The sequence below is a fragment of the Cetorhinus maximus genome, chromosome 9 (genome assembly GCF_964194155.1).
Source record: "Cetorhinus maximus chromosome 9, sCetMax3.hap1.1, whole genome shotgun sequence".
Lineage (NCBI taxonomy): Eukaryota > Metazoa > Chordata > Chondrichthyes > Lamniformes > Cetorhinidae > Cetorhinus > Cetorhinus maximus.
In genome coordinates, this window is record NC_135887.1 from 110,026,986 (window position 1) to 110,047,102 (window position 20,117).

At 42.6% G+C, this 20,117-nt stretch overlaps 1 protein-coding gene across 3 annotated transcripts in view; it reads right to left on the reverse strand.

Annotated features, from left to right (window-relative positions):
- phrf1 (PHD and ring finger domains 1) overlaps window positions 1–20,117 on the reverse strand; it is a 97,953-nt gene that overhangs the window by 65,780 nt on the left and 12,056 nt on the right. For 2 of the 3 annotated variants that reach the window (XM_078549329.1, XM_078549330.1), the window contains exons 2-6: window positions 14,266–14,386; window positions 7,630–7,776; window positions 5,255–5,451; window positions 1,848–1,931; window positions 1,173–1,294 (exon numbers count right to left, since the gene is read on the reverse strand). In XM_078549329.1, coding sequence (XP_078405455.1) covers window positions 1,173–1,294; window positions 1,848–1,931; window positions 5,255–5,451; window positions 7,630–7,776; window positions 14,266–14,371 — 656 coding nt within the window. In that variant the 5' untranslated portion in view covers window positions 14,372–14,386. Of the gene's footprint in view, window positions 1–375; window positions 491–1,172; window positions 1,295–1,847; window positions 1,932–5,254; window positions 5,452–7,629; window positions 7,777–14,265; window positions 14,387–20,117 lie in introns of those variants that run through there. The other variant, XM_078549331.1, reaches the window with a different exon arrangement.

Sequence of the window (20,117 nt, forward strand, 5' to 3'; positions counted from 1 at the left end):
GAAATCAAATATATCCTTGCATTCCCTAGTGGCAAATTTCCATTCCTGCTGCAACAATTTTTAGTCATGCTTCTTAGCTCAACATTGTGACAATGAAAACACTGTAATCAGTCAGAATGAGAATTTCCCATGTAAACAAGTCACGGTGGTACTGTAGTTGCAGGCTGTAGCCAGTAGGGTGGCATTGTTGCCTCAGCACATCATGTTTCATTGCATTCCCTGACCAAGCAGCAACTGACAACCTTCTCATGATTCATGTGTGTGCTTCTAAGGAAAGGGATAATTCAATTGTCTGGTGATCAGCATATTAACTTTTAGCTTATGCCTGTCAAATGGGCTTCAACATTCACTCGGTCAGTGGGAATTAGAACTTACCAGACAGAGACGTTTAGCTGAAAAGGATTCATTCAGTCACAAGCTTCCTTGTTCTGGCCCCCTAGATCCCTCAGCTGACCTCCCAGGAGACATCTTCCAAGGCCAAGTGAAAACGTCACCTGTAGGGGCCCCTAATTCATTAATCTCTCAGTAACTGTCTCCAGTTGAATGATTTGACAGTTTAATCAAGGTGAAGCTAGTTGGGAAGTTATTCTTTTAAAATTGTGGTTATCAATGAGCAAGAGCAGCTAATTGAATAAAGTGATGCTATGGAACATGTGCATGCTCACATAGCTGGGTTCAGACAGAAGTATTAAAGGATTATTAATTCAATGAGGCCTGATCAGTCACGAACCCCAAGGTCGATAACAGTAATGTGAATTTTCAGGGAGATACCTTGAGAGTTCACCAAAGTGCTGCTAAATTTGTGTGTAATTATTATCAAATAATAATTATCACTATATGTTTAATATTCTGAACATCAGCAATTCAAACCCCATTATTTTGAGGAGGAACTTCTAAGCTTAGAACAAAGGAATCCCATCCTCTAGCATGTTCACTAGCTGAAGCAGTGCTGCAACAAATACTACACAAAGAAAATATAAAGATCAATCAACAGAGAACAGGAAAAAAAGTGGCTCCCCAGAACTGACAGTTGTAGATTTTCTTTCCAATATAGTGCTAATGTTCGGATGTGCCGAAGATCAGATAATAGGTTGTCATTATAATAAAAGCAATTTGAATTACCACTGTTTCCAAACACAGTTTTAGGTTATCACGTTTAGCTGGTTACATACCCCGAATCACAACCATCACAGAGGAGAAGGCTATCTTCCCGGTCACTTCGTCCACACACCTCACAGTTTGTCACGTCCTCTTCCTCCTCTTCATTGCCTTTATCAGGGTTCTGGACTGGAATCTTCAAAAGAAATGTGAGTAGTTAAATGTTTGATGATCTAAAGATACCATCTTTACCTCCCGCTTCAACAACACCAGACATTTGATACCTAGGAAGATTAGGAAGAGCCACGGTGTGATTCCCATTCAATTGAGTTTGGCTGTTAGTGGGCCTGTTCTCAATGCGAGGTCACAGTTGGCAGTAAAAGCAAGGAAGTGCATTAGAGACACTTGCACAATATAAGCAAGGATAGTTTCAACAGGCCTTGCTACCCCAGGGGTCATTGTTAGGCACTTGTGTTAGGTACAGCCAGACACACCCCTATGCCTGGTAAAGCAGGATCACCTATGATGCCCTCAGGGAATTCACTGTCCAGGATCATATACAAGGAACTGACATTTGAGCAAAGCGTCAGAGGTTCCTGGCACATAGGGCACTGTCAGTAACCCAACCCACCCCCAATTCCTAATCACATCACCTTGATCCCTAGCAGGAGGGGGAAAAATAAACATCTTCTTGATTTTATGCAAACATACTTATACCACCCTGATGAACAGTTTTCTTTCCAACTCACCTTCTTTAAAACTGTCCCTCCAAAATGTGTGCGAACACAGATGTGTTTGAAGATGATTCGATCAACAGGGCATGAATTGGCGTTCTGTTTGAGAAATAAACATTTTATAAACTATCATTGCAATTCCTTTTTCTTTGCAAAGTTGTGGATTAATCAATCTGCTTCGGAATTTTATGACTGAGCTTATCGGTGGCTATCACTATATGGCAGCTGGCTTTAAAAGGGCCTGTCAATATCTGCACTTCCAGCATGTGGGAGGTAAAGTAAGATAGAATTTGCATTTATATAGCTTCTTTTATGACTTCAGAATGTCCCAAAGTGCAGTCACTGTTGTAATATAGGAAATGCAGCAGCCAATTTGCACACAGCAAGCTCCCATAAACAGCAATGTGATGATCAGATCATATGCTTTAACAATGGTGATTGAGGGATAATTATTGGTCAGGATAACAGGGGGAAATCCCCTGCTCTTCTATGAGTTGTGCTGTGGAATTCTGCATCCAGCTGAGGGGGCAGGCCCTGTTTAACATCTCATTCGAAAAACCACGCGATTAACAGTGCACTGAAGTGACAGCCTGGGTTATGTGCTCAAGCCCTGAAGTGGGTATTGAAACTACAATCTTCTGGCTCAGAGGCAAGAGTGCTCCCCACTAAAACATGGCTGACATTCTCAACCCGATGGGAAATACTACTGCCATATCTCTTTCAAATCATTACGGATACAAAAAAGCAGAGAGCAGTGAGTGCTGATCACCAGGGCTTCATTTGGGGAACAATGCTCTTTTTGATATATATTAATGGTCAGGAGTTGAGTATATAGGGCATGACTTCAAAGTGTGCAGATGACACAAAATCCAAAAATGTATAAGCAATGAGGAGGATAATTAACAACTTCACAGAATATAGACAGAATGTTGAAATGGGCAAACATATGGTAGGTGAAATGCAATGCAGAAGTATGTGAAGTGATCTTTTTAACTCTCTCACGGGATGTAAGCATTGCTGATAAAGCCAGCATTTATTGCCTATCCTTAATTGCCCTTGAGGTGGTGGTGGTAAGCCTCCTTCTTGAACTGTCGCGGTCCATCTGGTGCAGGTACACCCACAGTGCTATTAGAAAGGGGGTTCCAGGATTTTGACCCAGTGACAATGAAGGAACAGTGATATAGTTCAAAGTCAGGATGATGTGTGGTTTGGAGGGAACTTGCAGACAGCGATGGTCAATGGCAATCCCCAGGATGTTGCTGGTTGTGGGGTTCTGGGCTCCACAACTTAAGAAGGTCCTGGAGAGAGTGCAGGGATTTGACAGAATAGTGCCAGGTTGAGGACTTTAGTTATTTGGAAAAATTGGGGTTATTCTCTTCAGAGCAGGGAAAGTTACAAGCAAATTAGTTTTTAGAATTATGAGAGGATTTGACAGAGTACATACAAACGTATGAATTAAGAGGAGTGACCACTCGGCCTCATGAGCCCGCTCCGCTATTCAATAAGATCACAGCTGATCTGAATAACCTCAACTCCACATTCCCACCTATCCCTGATAACCTTTCACCCCCTTGCTTATCAAGAATCTATCTAGCTCTGCCTTAAAAATATCCAAAGACTTTGCTTCCACCACCTTTTAAGGAAGAGAGTTCCAAAGACTCACTACCTTCAAAAAAGTAAAATTCTCCTCATCCCTGTCTTAAATGGGCCACCCCTTATTTCTAAGCAGTGAGCCTTGGTACTAGGTTCTCTCAGAAGAGAAAGCATCCTTTCCACATCCACCTTGCCAAGGCTCCTCAGGATCTTATGTGTTTCAATCAAGTCACCTCTTACTCTTCTAAACTCCAGCAGATACAAGCCTAGCCTGTCCAACCTTTCCCCATAAGACAACTTGCCCATTCCTGGCATTAGTCTCGTAAACCTTCTCTGAACTGCTTCCAATGCATTTACATCCTTCCTTAAATAAGGAGACCAATACTGTAAACAGTACTCCGGATGTAGTCTGATCAATGCTCTATACAACTGAAGGATAACCTACCTACTTCTGTATTCAGCTTCCCTAGCAATAAACAATAACATTCTATTCGTTTTCCTAATTACTTGCTGTGCCTTTTGCAATTCATGTTCTAGGATACCCAGATCTCTCTGCAATCTCTTATCATTTAGATGACATGCTTCTTTTTTTATTATTCCTACCAAAATAGACAATTTCACATTTTCCCATATTATACTCCATTTGCCAGGTCTTTGCCCACTCACTTAACCTATCTATATCCTCTTGTAGCCTCATGTCCTCTTCACAACTTACTTTCCTACCCATCTATGTATCATCCGCAAATTTAGCGACCATACCTTCAGTCACTTCATCGAAGTCATTTATATAAATTGTAAAAAGTTGAGGCCCCAGCACAATCTCTGGTACTCGTTACATCTTGCCAACCAGAAAATGTGCCATTTATGCCTGCTGTCTATTTTCTGTTAGCTAGCCAACCTTCTATCTATGCTAATATGTTACTCCATTCAGCATGGGCTTTTATTTTCTGCAAATGTGACACCTTATCAAATGCCTTATGAAAATCTAAGTACAGTACATCCACCAGTTCCCCTTTGTCCACAGCACATGCTACTTCTTCAAAGAACTTCAATAAATTGGCTAAACACGATTTTCCTCTCACAAAACCATGTTGACTCTGCCTGATTACCGTGAATTTATCTAAATGCCCTGCTCTAACAACTTTAATATTAGCTTCTGACATTCTTCCTATGACAGATGTTAAGCTAACTGGCCTGTAATTTCCTGCTTTCTGTTTCCCTTTCTTTCTGAAAAAAGGAGTTACATTTGCTATTTTCCAATCTAATGGAAGCTTCCCTGAATCTAGGGAATTTTGGAAAATTAAAACCACATCAACTATCTCACCAGCCACTTCTTTTAAGACCCTAGGATGAAGTTCATCAGGACCCGGAGACTTGTCAGCCCGCAGCTCCAGCAATTTTCCCAGATAGGAAGAAACCCTTTCCACTAGCAGGGGAATCAGTAACCACCAAAGGACACAGCCAGTAGGTGATGAAGAGAATTTCTTCTACACTGCCAGTTGTTCCAATCTGGGATGCTCGTCCTAAAAGGGTGGTGGAAGCAGATTCAATAGTAACTTTCAAATGGGAACCGGATTAAAAACTTAAAAATGAAACCACAGTAAGATTTTGTGGGAAGAGCATGGGAATGGGACTAATTGGACAGTTCATTCAAAGAGCAGGCATTGGTGCAATGGGCTGAACAGCCTCCTTCTGTGCAGTATGATTTTATATTCGTCAGCGGTCATTTCACTGGGTGCAGTCTCAGTGAAAGCAAATTAGGGATCGATTCAAATAGTAGAAATTTAAAATCGTTCAATAGACTACAATGCTTTGTTCGCAGCACTCACCTTTGCCCATTCGAGGATACAATCAAGGCAAAAGTAATGTGTACAGCTTTCTGGAGTTCCAATTGCCTGATCCCGGAAAGTATTCAGACAGATCGGGCAGTTTTCAGCCTCCTCGTCAGAGTTGCTTTCCCACTTCCCTCCAGAACTGGCCTTCTCCGTTTCGTCTCCTTCAATTGCCCCATCATCATCATCATTGTCTTGGGGCAAAAGAAAAATTTATTTTTTTTTCATAAATTCAATGGCATTTCCACTTATCACCTTCCGCTTGTAAACCCGAATTATAAAAAAGCATGACTGTGGATCAGAGTTTACAATGTAAATTTATATAGTGCCTTTAACATAGTAAATCATGCCAAGGTGCTGCACAGGAGTATTATCAAAACAAATACAAAAGCAAAATAGTGGATGCTGGAAATCTGAACTAAAAACAGAAAATGCTGGAAATACTCAGCAAGTCTTACAGCATCTGTGGAGAGAAACAAAGTTAACGTCTCAGGTCTATGGCCATTCATCCTGTCGTTTGTTCTACAGATACAGCCAGGCCTGCTGAGTATTTTGGCATTTTCTGCTTTTATTATCAATTCTGAAACCGAGTTACATTACGAGGCATTAGGGCAAGTGAGCAAAAGCTTGGTCAAAGAGGTAAATTTTAAGGAACATTTTAAAACAGGAGAATTAGTTAGAGAGGTTCAAGGAGGAATTTCAGAGTTTAGGTCCTGGCAGTTGAAGATATGACCACCAATGGTGGAGTGATGAAAACTGGGGATGCACAAGAGGCCAGAATTGGAAGAATGTGGAGATCTCAGGTTGCTGTAGGGCTGCAGTAAGTTTTTATAGAGATAGGGAGAGGTTAGGAGAGGTCTGAACGTAAAGATGATCATTTTAAATTCGAGACATTGGCAGGAGCCAATGTAGGGTCAGCGAGCACTGGGCAGTGGATTTATGGGGCTTGGCACAAGTTTGGATGTGAGGCAGCAGAGTTTTGCATTAGCTCAAGTTACAGAGGGTGGAAGATGGGAGGCCAGCTAGGAGACCTAGTTGAGTCTAGAGATAGTAAACGCATGATTGAGGGTTTAATGGGCTGGACTGAACAGCAACATAAGCAAATTACATTGGGATAATGCTATGGGCATTCCAATGTACAGCAGGGAAAAGTAATGCATGTAAAATCCTCCACATTGGAAACATTTCAAAAGGGAATGAGATTAAAAACTTAAAAATGAAATCACAGCAAAACCATGTGGAAAGAGCACGGAAATGGGGCTAATTGGATAGTTCTTTCGAAGAGCCAGCATTGGCGCAATGGGCTGAACAGCCTCCTTCTGTACAGAAGTTACGCTGGGATAATGGAGCAAGATTAGCAATCCATTCAGATAATAGAAATTTAAAAGTGGAAAGTAGTTAAAAGTATAGTATGCAGATTCTAGCTTGAAAAAAGACTTAAGAAACTGCAGTAATACCCACAAGAGCAGAAAAGGCTAGGGGGAGATTTAATAAGAGGTTTTTAAGATTGTTAATAGTTTCGATAGAGTGCAAAAGGAAAGGGAGTTTCCTCCAGTTTGTGGTATAAGTAACCTGAAGATGTGTAGTGATGATTGCTCTTGCTTTTGGTGCACTTGATCAAAGTATGAGCTGGTAAGTAAAGACAGCTGTTATTGTAATAAGGTCAGCACTTAAGATGCTACAACTGGCAATTTAGAAATCAAAATGGTTAACTGTTATCAAATTTTTGGCCATTTTAAACATGGATGTTTTATGTGGTGGGGGCTGTCTAGAATAACATGGAATACCGAGGCATTGTTTGGCACAATTTCCACCCACTCCATGCTGTAGGGTCCTGCACCAGTAAATTCCTGGTCTGTGTTATGTTATCCATTTGCAGCTTGGGTACAACTGGCTTAAGAATCTACAAGTTAGGACAAGGAGGGGGAGAGAGAAAAAAAACATTGCCTAGAGTTCCTGAATCACCACCCAGTGATCTCTACCAGCAGAGGATACACACATATGCTCACACACAAATAGATAAGCACAGGAACAGGCTTAGTTGTATTGGCCCTGTTCACTATGCAATTTACATGTAGCAATGGCTATTTAGTTGAAGCACCAAAGGGCACCATTACCAGTGATACCAGTTTTTATAGGAATCTAGCATTCAGGGCGGGAGGATTGAGGGGAAAATTTCCTTTCAAGCTCAGTCATGAGATTTTTTTTTAAATGTAGGTTTTACAAGAGCAGTAATGCACCTGAACAATGCTTGGTCCTATAGATTTTAAATCTTTTCAGGATTAACAGTTTTTAACTCAGATCAATTATGAAGTAGGCACTAGTGAATTCAACTGGATCAAGTCTTACAAGGTAGTAAACCAATACTATACCTTCCTCTGCCTCCTCATCTTCATCCCCTTCATCATCCTCGTCACCTTCCTCATCATCTAAGTCATCATCTTCTGCCTCTTCTCCATCTTCATCATCATCATCCTCTGTACCATCCTCGTCTACGTCATCTTCGCTACCAGATTCCTCTAACAAAACAACACACATTCAGAGTTTTAAAAACAAGCCTGAGGTTAGACTTTCACTCCATCCTTCTTTGGGAATGGGGACATATCATTGTCCACTACTTGTGTGAAAACTACAAAACTCACTGGCAATACTCAAACCGAAGGGTTAAGGCACCTCAAGATTGTAAGCATGAGAACAGGCCATATGTCTAAGAGCCCAGTGGATGGCAAAATATTCCAGTCGGATATTACAGCAAATTTGATACATATTTCAAGTTAGACTCAATCAATCAATAAAAGCTATAGTGGTCAATGTCATGGATGAGAGACTATAGTTATGAGGACAGGATGATCTACTGAAACCGAAACATTTTACAGCACTAAGAGGCCAATAGGCTCAACAAACATCTTGAGAGTAACAATAAGGGGAGAACAAATGCACTAAATAGTGAAACTTTAAAAAAAAGAGCTGTTAGGATGAACTGGTAAAGATATAAAACAAATACTGTATGTTTTTGGAATAAGAAATACTAGAATTGCATGTGCTGAATAATTCCAGATATTTCAGCTTATATTTAAGAAAGTCAACAAGTTATAGGCACAAGGGCAGACCAGGAGGCTATTTAGACTCTCTAGCATGTTCGACCATTCAATGGGCTCAGGGCTGATCTGCAACCTAGCTCCATATGCCTTTACCCTATATTATCCCTTACCCGGAACATAGGAACAGGAGTTGGCCATTCAGCCCGTCGAGCCTGCTCTGCCATTCAATTAGATCATGGTTAATCATCTACCTTAATACCTTTGTTAGATTTTTGTTATCCAATCTCAGTTTTAAATTTAACAATTGATCTAGCATCGATTGCCATTTATAGAACAGAATTTCAAACTTCTGCCATACTTTGCAGATAGAAGTTTTCCTAATTTCTCTCCTGAAAGGTTTGGCTCTAATTTATAGATTACACATTCTAGTCCCAGACTCCCCAACAAGCAGAACCAGTCTCTATCTACCCTATCCGCTCCCCTTACTATCTTCAAAACTTCGATCAAAGCAACCCTTAACCTTTTAAATTTCAGGGAGTACAGTCCTTGTTTGTGTCGTCGTTTCTTGTAATTTAATCCTTCGAATCCAGGTATCATTCTGGTAAAGCTGCACGGCACTCCCTACTAGGCCAATATATCTTTCCGAAGGGGTGGTGCCCATAACTGCTCACAGTATCCAGGTGTGGTCCAACTAGGACTTTCTATTGCTGAAGCCTGACTTCTACTTGCGTTCTAGTCCTTGAGATATAAAGGCCAGCATCCCATTAGCCTTTTTGAATATTTTCTGTACTTGTTCATGACATTTTAATGATCTACGTAGCTGGACCCGAAGTCTCTTTGGACCTCCACTGTTTCTAGCTTTTCACATAAGAACATAAAAAATAGGAGCAGCAAAGGGCCATATGGCCCCTCAGGCCTTTCTCCAGCATTGAATAAGATCATGGCTATTCTGATTGTGACCTTAACTCCACCTGCTAATAACCCCTCACTCCCTTGTAGATCAAAACAATGTCTAACTCAGCCTTGAATAGGTTCAATGAGCCAGCATTCACTGCTCTCTGAGGTAGAAAAATTCAAAGATCAACCACCCTTAGAGAAGAAATTCCTCACCTCTACCTTTAATAGGAGACTCCTTATTTTTAAAACTGTGCCCCCTAGTTCTAGATTCCCCTATGAGGGAAACATCCTCTCAGCATTTATCCTGTCAAGCCCCCTCAGAATCTTACGTGCTTCAATAAGGTCACCTCTCATTCTTCTAAACTCCAGTGAGCAAGGCGCAAACTGCTCAACCTTTCCTTATTACACAACCCCTTCATCTCAGCGATCAACCTAGTGAACCTTCTTTGAATTGCCTCCAACGCAAGTATATTCCCCCTTAAATAACAAGACCAAAATTGTATGCAATGCTCTATGTCTGGCGTCACCAATGCCCTATACAATTGTAGCAAGACTTCCGTATTTTTAAAGTCCATCCAGCTTGCAATAAAGGCCACATTCCATTTACATTCCTAATTACTTGCTATACCTGCATGCTACCTTTTTGTGATTCAAATTTACCATTTAGGAAGTACAATGTTCTATCCATTTTAGGTCCAAAGTGGTTGACTTCACAGTTGCCTGCACTGAAATCCATTTGTCATAGTATTGTCCATTCACCTAATCTGTCATTATCTCTTTTGCAATGTTATGCTTCCATTAACATTGCTTAAAATACCACCTAGCTTTGTGTCATCAGCAAATTTAGCTATGAGGCTTTCTGTTCCATCAAAGTTGTTAATAAATATATTATGATCATTATTAGATAAATGCTCGTGCACCATTAGGCTGTTAACCAAGTCTGGCTCATTATTCAATGCAAAATTTAATATGCCTCTTGTTGACTGTAGGACATCTTATTGCAGAAAGTTACCCCAAACAGGCACAATACTTCTTTTGACAAGTGCCAATCTGCTCATCCCAATATTTATGAAAGTTATAACCTCCAATAAAAGCACTCTGTCATTGCTATCTGCTTGTCAGATCTCTGCATTTATATAATCTACCACTTCACAGCTACTATCAGGGGGCCTGTACATAACTCCGACTACAGTTTTAAATTGTTTTATTTTTCTTAATTCTATCCATAAAGTTTCCACTGCCTGCTTACTTCTCATTGTATCATTGTTTGCCATTGAAGTGATTTAATCCTTAATCACCAAGTTAGCACTCCTCTTCTACCATTTTCCCCATCTTCCCTGTAGACCTTAAAACCTGGTATATTTAGTTCTCACTCCTGAGCATCTTGCAGACCATCTCAGTAATGGCTACCATGTCACACCCTCCAAGCTGAATTTCTGCCTGCAATTCAATCAATTTGTTGCTTTCACTCTGTTTTTATATAAGAATGCATAGTTGGGCCACCTATCATTCTGCTCTAATGTTTGACTCACGTTTCTTATTTCTCTATTGTGGATTAATCACTTTACATATTTTAATTTTCCCTTTATCTATAACACCTAAAGCACAATTTCTGACTGTTATTCTATTCTCTTCCTTGTTGCTGGTTTTCGATCTATTATTTACACTATCTTTTCCACCCGAGCCCTGCCCTCCATTTAAACTCCTTGTGACCACTTATTTATTCTTTCCATTAGGATCTTATTCCCAGCCAAATTTAGGTAGAGCCGGACCCAGCAGCACATTTTCTGGCCCAGTACTGATACCAGTGTCCCATAAAATCAAATATCTCTTTCCCACACCACTCCTTCAACCACATGCTCACCACCCTAATCTGCTTATCCCCACACCAATCTGCATGTAGCTCAAGTACACAGAAAGACTTGCGGCAATTCAGCCTTCTGTGTCCGTGTTGACTGAAAAAAAGTTATCCAGTCTAATCCCACCTTCCAGTTCTTGGTCTGTAGCTCTGTAGATTATGGCACCTCAAATTATAATCCAAGGTTATTTTTTTTAAATTTAGCTCCTAATTCCTGGTACTCTCTAAACAGGGTCGCTTGCCTACCTTATGCTATTGGTCCCAACATGGAAAACAACAAGTGGATTCTACCCCTCCCTCTTCAATATCCTGTCAAGTTGTTTTGAGATGTCCGTCACCCTGGCTGCAGAAAGGTAAAATACAATGTGAGACTCTCAATCCTGCTTATGAAGGATTATATCTGTCCCTTTGCTTATCGAATCTGATTTTTAAGTGTGTCCTGCTTCATCAGAAACAATGTGATAAAAGGTGTGCACCTAAACAATCAGCTGTAGTGTTTCCTATAGCCAAGTCCAGCTCATTTTTGTGCAATGAGAAGAGCAACAGGTCTAACACTGACCACCGGGGAGACTCCTGTTTACAATACTCGAGTCCAAATAATGTCCATTGAGCACCACACACCGTTTTCTGTTCTTTAATCAATTTTCAATATGCTACCACACTGCCTTTAACACTGTGCCTTAATATAATCAACAAACCTCCAATGTGTCACCTTACCAAAAGCACAACATACACTGTATTTCCTTATATCACTACACTGACATTTCCTCAAATACGTCAGACACGATTTACCTTTTACATAATGGTGCTGGCTCTCCCTACTTAACCCTCGTCTTGCTAAGTGGGTATTAATTAGAGGACGAACTGACAGGTTTATTTTTATTTATTCGATCACAGGATGGGGGCGTCACTGGCTAGGCCAGCATTTATTGCTTATCCCTAATTGCCCTTGAGAAGGTGATGGTGAGCTGCCTTCTTCAACTGTTGCAGTTCATGAGGTGTAGGTGCATCCACTGTGCTGTTAGGAAGGTAGTACCAGGATTCTGGCCCATGGACAGTGAAGGAACAGCCATATAGTTGCAAGTCAGGGTGGTATGTAGCTTGAAGGGAAAATTCCAGGTGGTGGTGTTCCCATGCACCTGCTGCCCTTGTCCATCTAGGTGGTAGAGGTTGAAGATTTAGAAGGTGCTGTAAAAGGGACCTTGGTGAGTTGCTGCAGTGCATCTTGTAGATGGTACACACTGCTGCCACTGTGCGTCGGTGGTGGAGGGAGTGAATGTTTAAGGTGGTGGATGGGGTTTCAATCAAGTGGACTGCTTTGCCCTGGATGGTGTCGAGCTTTTCGAATGTTGTTGCAGCTACACTTATCCAGGCAAGTAGAGAGCATTCCATCACACTCCTGACTTGTGCCTTGTAAATGGCGGACAGGCTTTGGGGAGTCGGGAAGTGAGTTACTCACCGTCGAATTTCTAGCCTCTGACCTTCTCTTGTAGTCACAGTATTTATATAGCTAGTCCAGTTCAGTTTCTGGTCAATGTTAACCCCCAGAATGTTGATAGTGGGGGATTCAGCAACGGTAAGGCTGTTGAATGTCATGGGGAGTTGGTTGGATTCTCTCTTGTTGGAGGTGTCATTGCCTGGCATTGTGTGGCGTGAATGTTACTTGCCATTTATCAGCCCAAGCTTGAATGGTGTCTAGGTCTTGCTGCACATGAACATGGACTGCATCAGTGCCTGAGGAGTCACGAATGGTGCTGAACATTGTGCAATCATCAGCGAACATCCCCTGCTAGGGCTCCTTAATGCCACACTCTGTCAAATGCTGCCTTGATGTCAAGGGCAGTCACTCTCATGCCACCTGTGGAGTTCAGCTCTTTTGTTCATGTTTGGACTAAGGCTGTAATGAGGTCAGGAGCTGAGTGGCCCTGGCTCAACCCAAATTGAACATCAGTGTACAGGTTATTGCTGCACAAGTGGTACTTGACAGCACTGTCAATGACTCCTTCCCTCACTTTGCTGATGATCAACAGTAGACTGATGGGGCGGTATTGGCTGGGTTGGATTTGTCCTGCTTTTTGTGGTTGTTCCTTCATGACAGGGGATACCCCGGGCAGTTTTCCACATTGCTGGGTAGATGCCAGTGTTGTAGCTATATTGGAACAGCTTGGTTAGGGGCACGGCTAGTTCTGGAGCACAAGTCTTCAGTACCACTGCCAAAATGTTGTTAGGGACCATAGCCTTTGCAGTATCCAGTGCCTTCAGCTGTTTCCTGATATCATGTGGAATGAATCAAACTGGCTGAAGACTGGCATCTGTGATGCTGGGGACCTCAGGAGGTTAGTGACCCCATTGGCTTTTCTCCTTCAATGGCTGTGAACAATTAAGCACCCGCAGTCCAGAAGCTCTGAGGTTTAGTCCTTGGCCTATGCTGAGCATGCAGGCTCAGGGAAGGAACCCCTGGACTAATGAAGAGAAAGGTCAGCTGGAATGATCCTTCCAGATTATCATCAGTGATCTCCACTCCATATGCGGATATCAGATGAAGAACAGGATAGGTGATGCTTTCAAAGCTGGAATACGAACAGGAGGCCATTCAGCCCCTCAAATCTATTTCACAATTCAATATCATGACTGATCTGTATCTTAACCCCATCTACCTGCCTTGGCTCCATATCTCAATGCTCTTGACTAGCAAAAATCTATTTATCAAACAAGTGTTTCCTAACTTCTCTCCTGAACGACCTGGCTTTGATTTTAAGTTGATGTCTCCCTGCCGTGGACTGCCCCACCATCCTGTCACCGCACCCTGCCTGTGCCTTCATGTGAAGAATGACAACTTTAGAAAAGCACCAGGTGACTGCCAGTACCTTGGAGCCATACCCCAATAGTGAGCATTTTCTGGAGATAAGGTGAAAGAACATAGAAACAGAGAATGAAAAATTCAGTTTGCTAAATGATTAAATATTTAAAATTCAACTCATCGTAAGCCTGTCAGGACCACTGATGTATTAGCACATTTCTGAGGCTAGAGTGTCATTGAGAGCTCCCTTCCCAGAACGCCACCCCTCTTTTGCTGTTCATTGCCTTCAATGTGCATACAGTCCCTTTCAAATATGCACGTCAACCCAAAATAAGAATAGTTTTACCCCATTGGCATGTCCACCATATCCTATCCAGTAACTCATTTTGCTCAAGCTCGCGCTGAACATTACCTTCATCACTGAAAATGGAAACAACTTCTCGCTTTCCTCTTTCTTTTCCCAGTGCTGCATTTACATTAATCAGTTCATCTTGGCTGTCGTCATCCATAGTGTACATTCAGAAATGGAATATCTGCAAGAAACAAAGAGGTATCATTAACTAAAACCCAACAGAGGCACAATTTCAAAGAGAACAACCGGATTTGTGGGTCATCAAGTCTGTGATCGCTGTCATTAAAACACAGAATGATACAGCATGGAAGGAGAACATTCAGCCCATCATGCTTGTGCTAGCTCTTTATTATCCAATTATTCATTTCCATAGCTCTGTAATTCTTTTCCTTTTCAAGTGTTTATCCCATTCCATTTTGAAAGTTATTACTGAATCTGCTTCCAGCACTCTTTCAGGGAGTGCATTCGACATCATGTGTAAAAAAATTCTCATGTTTCTTTTGGCTTTTTATTGCCAATTATCTCAAATTTGTGACCTTTCTGCCAGTGGAAACAGTTTATACTTATTTGCTTATCAAAATCATGAAAAGGTTTTGAACATCTCTATTAAATCCCCTCCCTTTCTCTTCTCTGCTCTAAGGAGAACAGTCACAGCTTCTCCAGTCTTTTCAACCTTTGTACTATTCTAGTAAATCTACTCTGTATCCTCTCTAAGGCCTCGACAAGCGTTACAAAGTGTGGTGCCGAGAACTGATCACATGTACCCCCAGGTCTTTCTGCTCCTGCACCCCCTTCAAAATTTGACCCCTTATTTTATATTACCTGTCCATGTCCTTCCTACCAAAATGCATCACCTCACATTTCTCCACAGTGAACTTCATCTGCTGCCTATCTGCCCACTCCACCAATTTGTCTTTGTCCTTTTGAAGTTCTACACTGCCCTCCTCACAGTTTACAACACTCCCAAGCTTCGTATCATCCGCAAAATTTAAACTTGTCCCCTGAACACCAAGCTCCAGATCATTAACATGTATCAGGAACAGCAAGGGTCCCAGTACCAAACCCTGGGAAACTCCACTACAAACCTTCCTCCTGCCCGAAAAATATCCATTGACCATTACTCTCTGCTTCCTATTTTTCAGCCAGTTTTGTACCCACGTTGCTACTGTCCTTTTTATTCCATAAGCAATAACTTTTCTCACTAGTCTGCTGTGTGGCAGTGTATTAAATGCCTTTTGAAAGTCCATGTACATCGCATCAACAGCATTACCCTCATTGACCTTTTCTGTTACCTCTTCAAAAAAAAACTCCAGCAAGTTAGTTAAGAACAATTTCCCCTTTAGAAATCCATGCTGGTTCTTCCTTATCACCCGTATTTTTCCATGTGGCTACTAATTCTATTCTGAAGAATTGTTTCTAGAATCTTGCCAATCAAACAGACTGGTCTGTAATTGCTGGGCTTATCCTTACAACCTTTTTTGACCAAGGGCGTAATATTTGCAATTCTCCAGTCCTCTGGCACCTCCCCTGAGTCTAGGAAAGACTGAAAAATTATGGCCAGTGCCCCTGCAATTTCCACTCTCATTTCCTTCAATACCCTTGGATGCATCTCGTCCAGTCCTGGTGCCTTGTCAACTTTAAATACCAACAGTCTATTCAACACTTACTCATCAATTTTGAGCCCTTCTAGTGACAGAGTTTCCTCATCTGTCACCATGGCCTGGGTAGTATCTGCCTGCTTGGTAAAGACGGATGCAAAGTATTAATTTAATACCTCAGCCATGGCCCCTTCATCCATGGGTAAATTCCCTTTTAGGTCCCTAATCAGCCCTATTCTTCCTTTTACCACCCTTTTACTATTTATATGCCTATAAAAGACTTTGGGATTCCCCTTTATGTCGGCTGCCAGTCTTTTCTCATAATCCCTCTTCATTTCTCTAATATACTTTCTCACCTCCCCTCGGAACCTTCTGTATTCCTCTTGTTTTTCAATTGTATTTTCTCCCTGACGCCTGTCATAAGCACACTTTTTCATCTTTATCTTAATTTCTATCTCCTTAGTCATCCAGGGAGCTCTGGATTTGTTTGCCCTACCTTTCCCTTTCAATGGAATATACCTTGACTGTGCCAGAACCAATTTTTTGAAGGTAGCCCAATGCTCAGTTACAATTTTTCCTGCCAATCTTTCATTCCCGTCTATTTGGCTCAGCTCCATTCTGAACCATCGAAGTCAGCTCTCATTCAGTTAATTATTCTTGCTCTGGATTGCCTAACGTCCTTTTCTATCATCATCCTAAAACATACAATACAATGATCACTGTCTCCTAAATGTTCCCCCACTGACACTTGGTCTACTTGGCCCACCTCGTTTCCAAGAACCAGGTCCAACAGTGTATCTTTTCTTGTTAGATTGGACACATACTGCTGTAGAAAATGTTCCTGAACTCAATCTAGGAACTTTTGCCCCTCTCCACCCTTTACACTACCACTGTCCAAGTCTACATTCGGGTAATTAAAGTCACTCAATACAATTACTCTATAATGCTTGCATTTCTCTGCAATTTCCCTGCAGATTTGTTCTTCTATGTCCTTCTCACGAGTTGTCAGTCTATAGACTGCACCAAGCAATGTAATTGCACCCTTTTTGTTCTTTAGCGCTAGCCAAATTGATTCTGCCCATGAATCCACTTTCTCCAGCACTGCAGTGCTCTCCTTAACCAATATCAACACCTCTCCTCCTTTCCTATCCTTTCTGAACATCTTGTACCTGGAAATATTTAACATCTAGTTCCGCCCTTCCTTGAGCCAGGTCCCTGTTATCACCACAACATCATATTTCCACATGGCAATCTGTGCCTGTAACTCCCCAATCTTGTTTACTATACTCCATGCATTCACATACATGCGTAGTAACCCTGATATAGATTTTGTTACTTTCTCCCTCACCCCAACTTCACCTAATAACTTACTATTCTCTATTCTAGTGCTATCTGTCCCTCCTAGTATGTTGTGCACCTTGGTATTCTTAGCAAAATGCCCCGCAAGGAACTTGGTTCAGCACTGTTCAGGTGCAACCCATCTGGCTTGTACAGGTGCCATCTCCCCCAGAGGCAGTCCCAGTGTCCCAGGAATTTAAAGCCCCCCGTCCTGCACCATCTTTCCAGCCACGCATTCATATGCCTTATCCTCCTAGTTCTGTACTCACTGGCACGTGGCACTAGGAGCAATCCAGAGATTACTACATTTGAGGTCCTGCTTGCTAATTTTCTACCTAGCTCCCTAAATTCTGATCGCAGGACCACATCCTCTTTCCTACCTAAGTCATTGGTACCAATGTGGACCACGACCTCTGGCTGTTCACCCTCCCCCAGAAGAATGTCCTGCAGCCACTCTGCAACATCCTTGACCTGGCACCAAGGAGGCAACATACCATCCTGTGGAGTCACATCTACAGCCACAGAAACGCCTGTCTGCTCCCCTAACCAACGAATCCCCAATCACTATTGCCCTTCCTCCCCTCCTGTACAGCCATGGTGCCACAAACTTGGCTCTGACTGCACTCCTCTGAAGAACCAGTGCCCTCACCAGCTTCCAAAATGGAAAACCGATTGGTGAGCGGGACCCCAGGGGACTCTTGCACTATCTACCTACTTCTCTTGGACTACCTGGTTGTCACCCATTCCCTCTCTGTCTCCAGGCCCCTTAGGCTGTGGTGTGACCACCTCTCTGAGCAAGCTATCCACATAGCTCTCAGCCTCAAGGATGCGCCACAGTGACTCTAGTCACCGCTCAAGCTCTGAAAGCCAGAGCTCAAGTTTCTGCAGCTGGCAGCACTTCCTGCACGTGGTCATCTAGGACACCAGTAGTGTCCATGACTTCGCACATATTACAGGACACACATTCCACTCGACTGAGCTGCCCTGCCATGTCTTAACTCTATTTCTCTTACATTAACTTTATTCTACTTTAAATTATTTATATTACTTTATTATATTGGCACTAAATTTCCCTTATTCCTGGCGCTTCTCAGTTAAATCGAAGTATAGCTACTTATTTAAAACTATTACACTTTTCTAATTTACTCACCAGGTCCTACTTATCAAGGCTGTCACTCTTCTTTCTGAGGAAAGATAGAAGAAAGGAGCACCTCCTCCCTCCTCACTGAACTCCCTCAGTCACCTCTGCTCTTGAACTCTCGCCACTTCTCGTGCTGTTTTTATAGCTCCTCTGCACTCCTCTAGGTGCTGCTGACTGCCTGTCCAAGAGTCCTCCTCTCGCACTCTCCTCTAGGTGCTACTGACTGCCTGTCCCAAGATCCTCCTCTCGCACTCTCCTCTATCATGCCCTGGAACTGAAATAATTAACCTCCAAAACTACAGCCATCTTCCTTTGTGCTGGGTATGACTCCAACCAGTGAAGAGTTTTCCCCCCCGATTCCCATTGACTCCAGTTTTTCTAGGGCTCCTTGATGCCACACTTGGTCAAATGCTGCCTTGATGTCAAGGGCAGTCACTCTCACCTCGGGAGTTCAGCTCTTTTGTCCACGTTTGAACCAAAGCTGCAATGAGGTCAGAAGCAGAGTAATCCTGGCAGAATCCAAATTGAGTGTCAGTGAGCAGGATATTAATAAGCTAGTGTCACTTTATAACACTGTTGATGACCCCTTCCATCACTTTACTGATGATGGAGAGTAGACTGATGGGGCGATAATTGGCTGGGTTGGATTTGTCCTGCTTTGTGTGTACAGGACATACCTGGGCAATTTTCCACATTGCCAGATAGACACCAGTTTTGTAGCTGCACTCAAATAGCCTGATTAGGAATGCGGTAAGTTCTGGAACACTATTGCTGGAATATTGTCAGGACCCATAGCCTTTGCAGTATCCAGTGCCTTCAGCCATTTCTTGATATGCGTGGAGTGAATCAAATTGGCTGAAGGCCGGCATCTGTAATGCTGGGAGGAGGCCGAGATGGATCAGCCACTCAGCACTTCTGGCTGAAGATTGTTGCGAATGCTTCAGCCTTACCTTTTGCACTGATGTCCTGGGCTCCTCATTGAGGATGGGGGTATTTGTGGAGCCTTCTCCTCCACTTAGTTGTTTAATTGTCCACCACCATTCACGACTGAGTGTGGCAGGAATGCAGAGCTTAGATTTGATCTGTTGGTTGTGGAATCGCTTAGCTCTGTCTGTCACTTGCTGCTTATGCTGTTTGGCATGCAAGTGTTGGTGTTGTAGCTTCACCAGGTTGTCACCTCATTTTTAGGTATGCCTGGTGCTGCTCCTGGCATGCACTCCTTCACTCTTCATTGAAATAGGGTTGATCCCCTGGCTTGGTGGTAACAGCAGAGTAGGGGATATGCCAGGCCATGAGGTTACAGATTATGGTCGAGCACAATTCTGCTGCTGCTGATGGCCCACAGTGCCTCATGGTTGCCCAGTCTTGAATTGCAAGATCTGTTTGAAATCTATCCCACTTAGCACAGTGGTAGTGCCTCACAACACAATGGTAGTGCCACACATTACGATGGAGAGTATCCTCAATGTGAAGACGGGACTTTGTCTCCGCAAGGACTATGCAGTGGTCACTCCTACCAACACTGTCATGGACAGATGCATCTGTGGCAGGCAGGTTGGTGAGGATGAGGTCAAGTATGTTTTTCGCTCTTGTTGGTTCCCTCACACTTGTCGCAGACCCAGTCTAGCAGCTATGTCCTTTAGGATTCGGCCAGCTCAGTCTGTGATGGTGCTACCGAGCCATTCCTGGTAATGGACATTGAAGTCCCACACCCAGAGTACATTCTATTCCCTTGCTACCTTCAGTGCTTCCTCCAAGTGGTATTCAACATGGAAGAGCACTGATTCATCAGCTGAGAAGGGGAGGTGGTGGTACGTGGTAATCAGCAGGAGGGT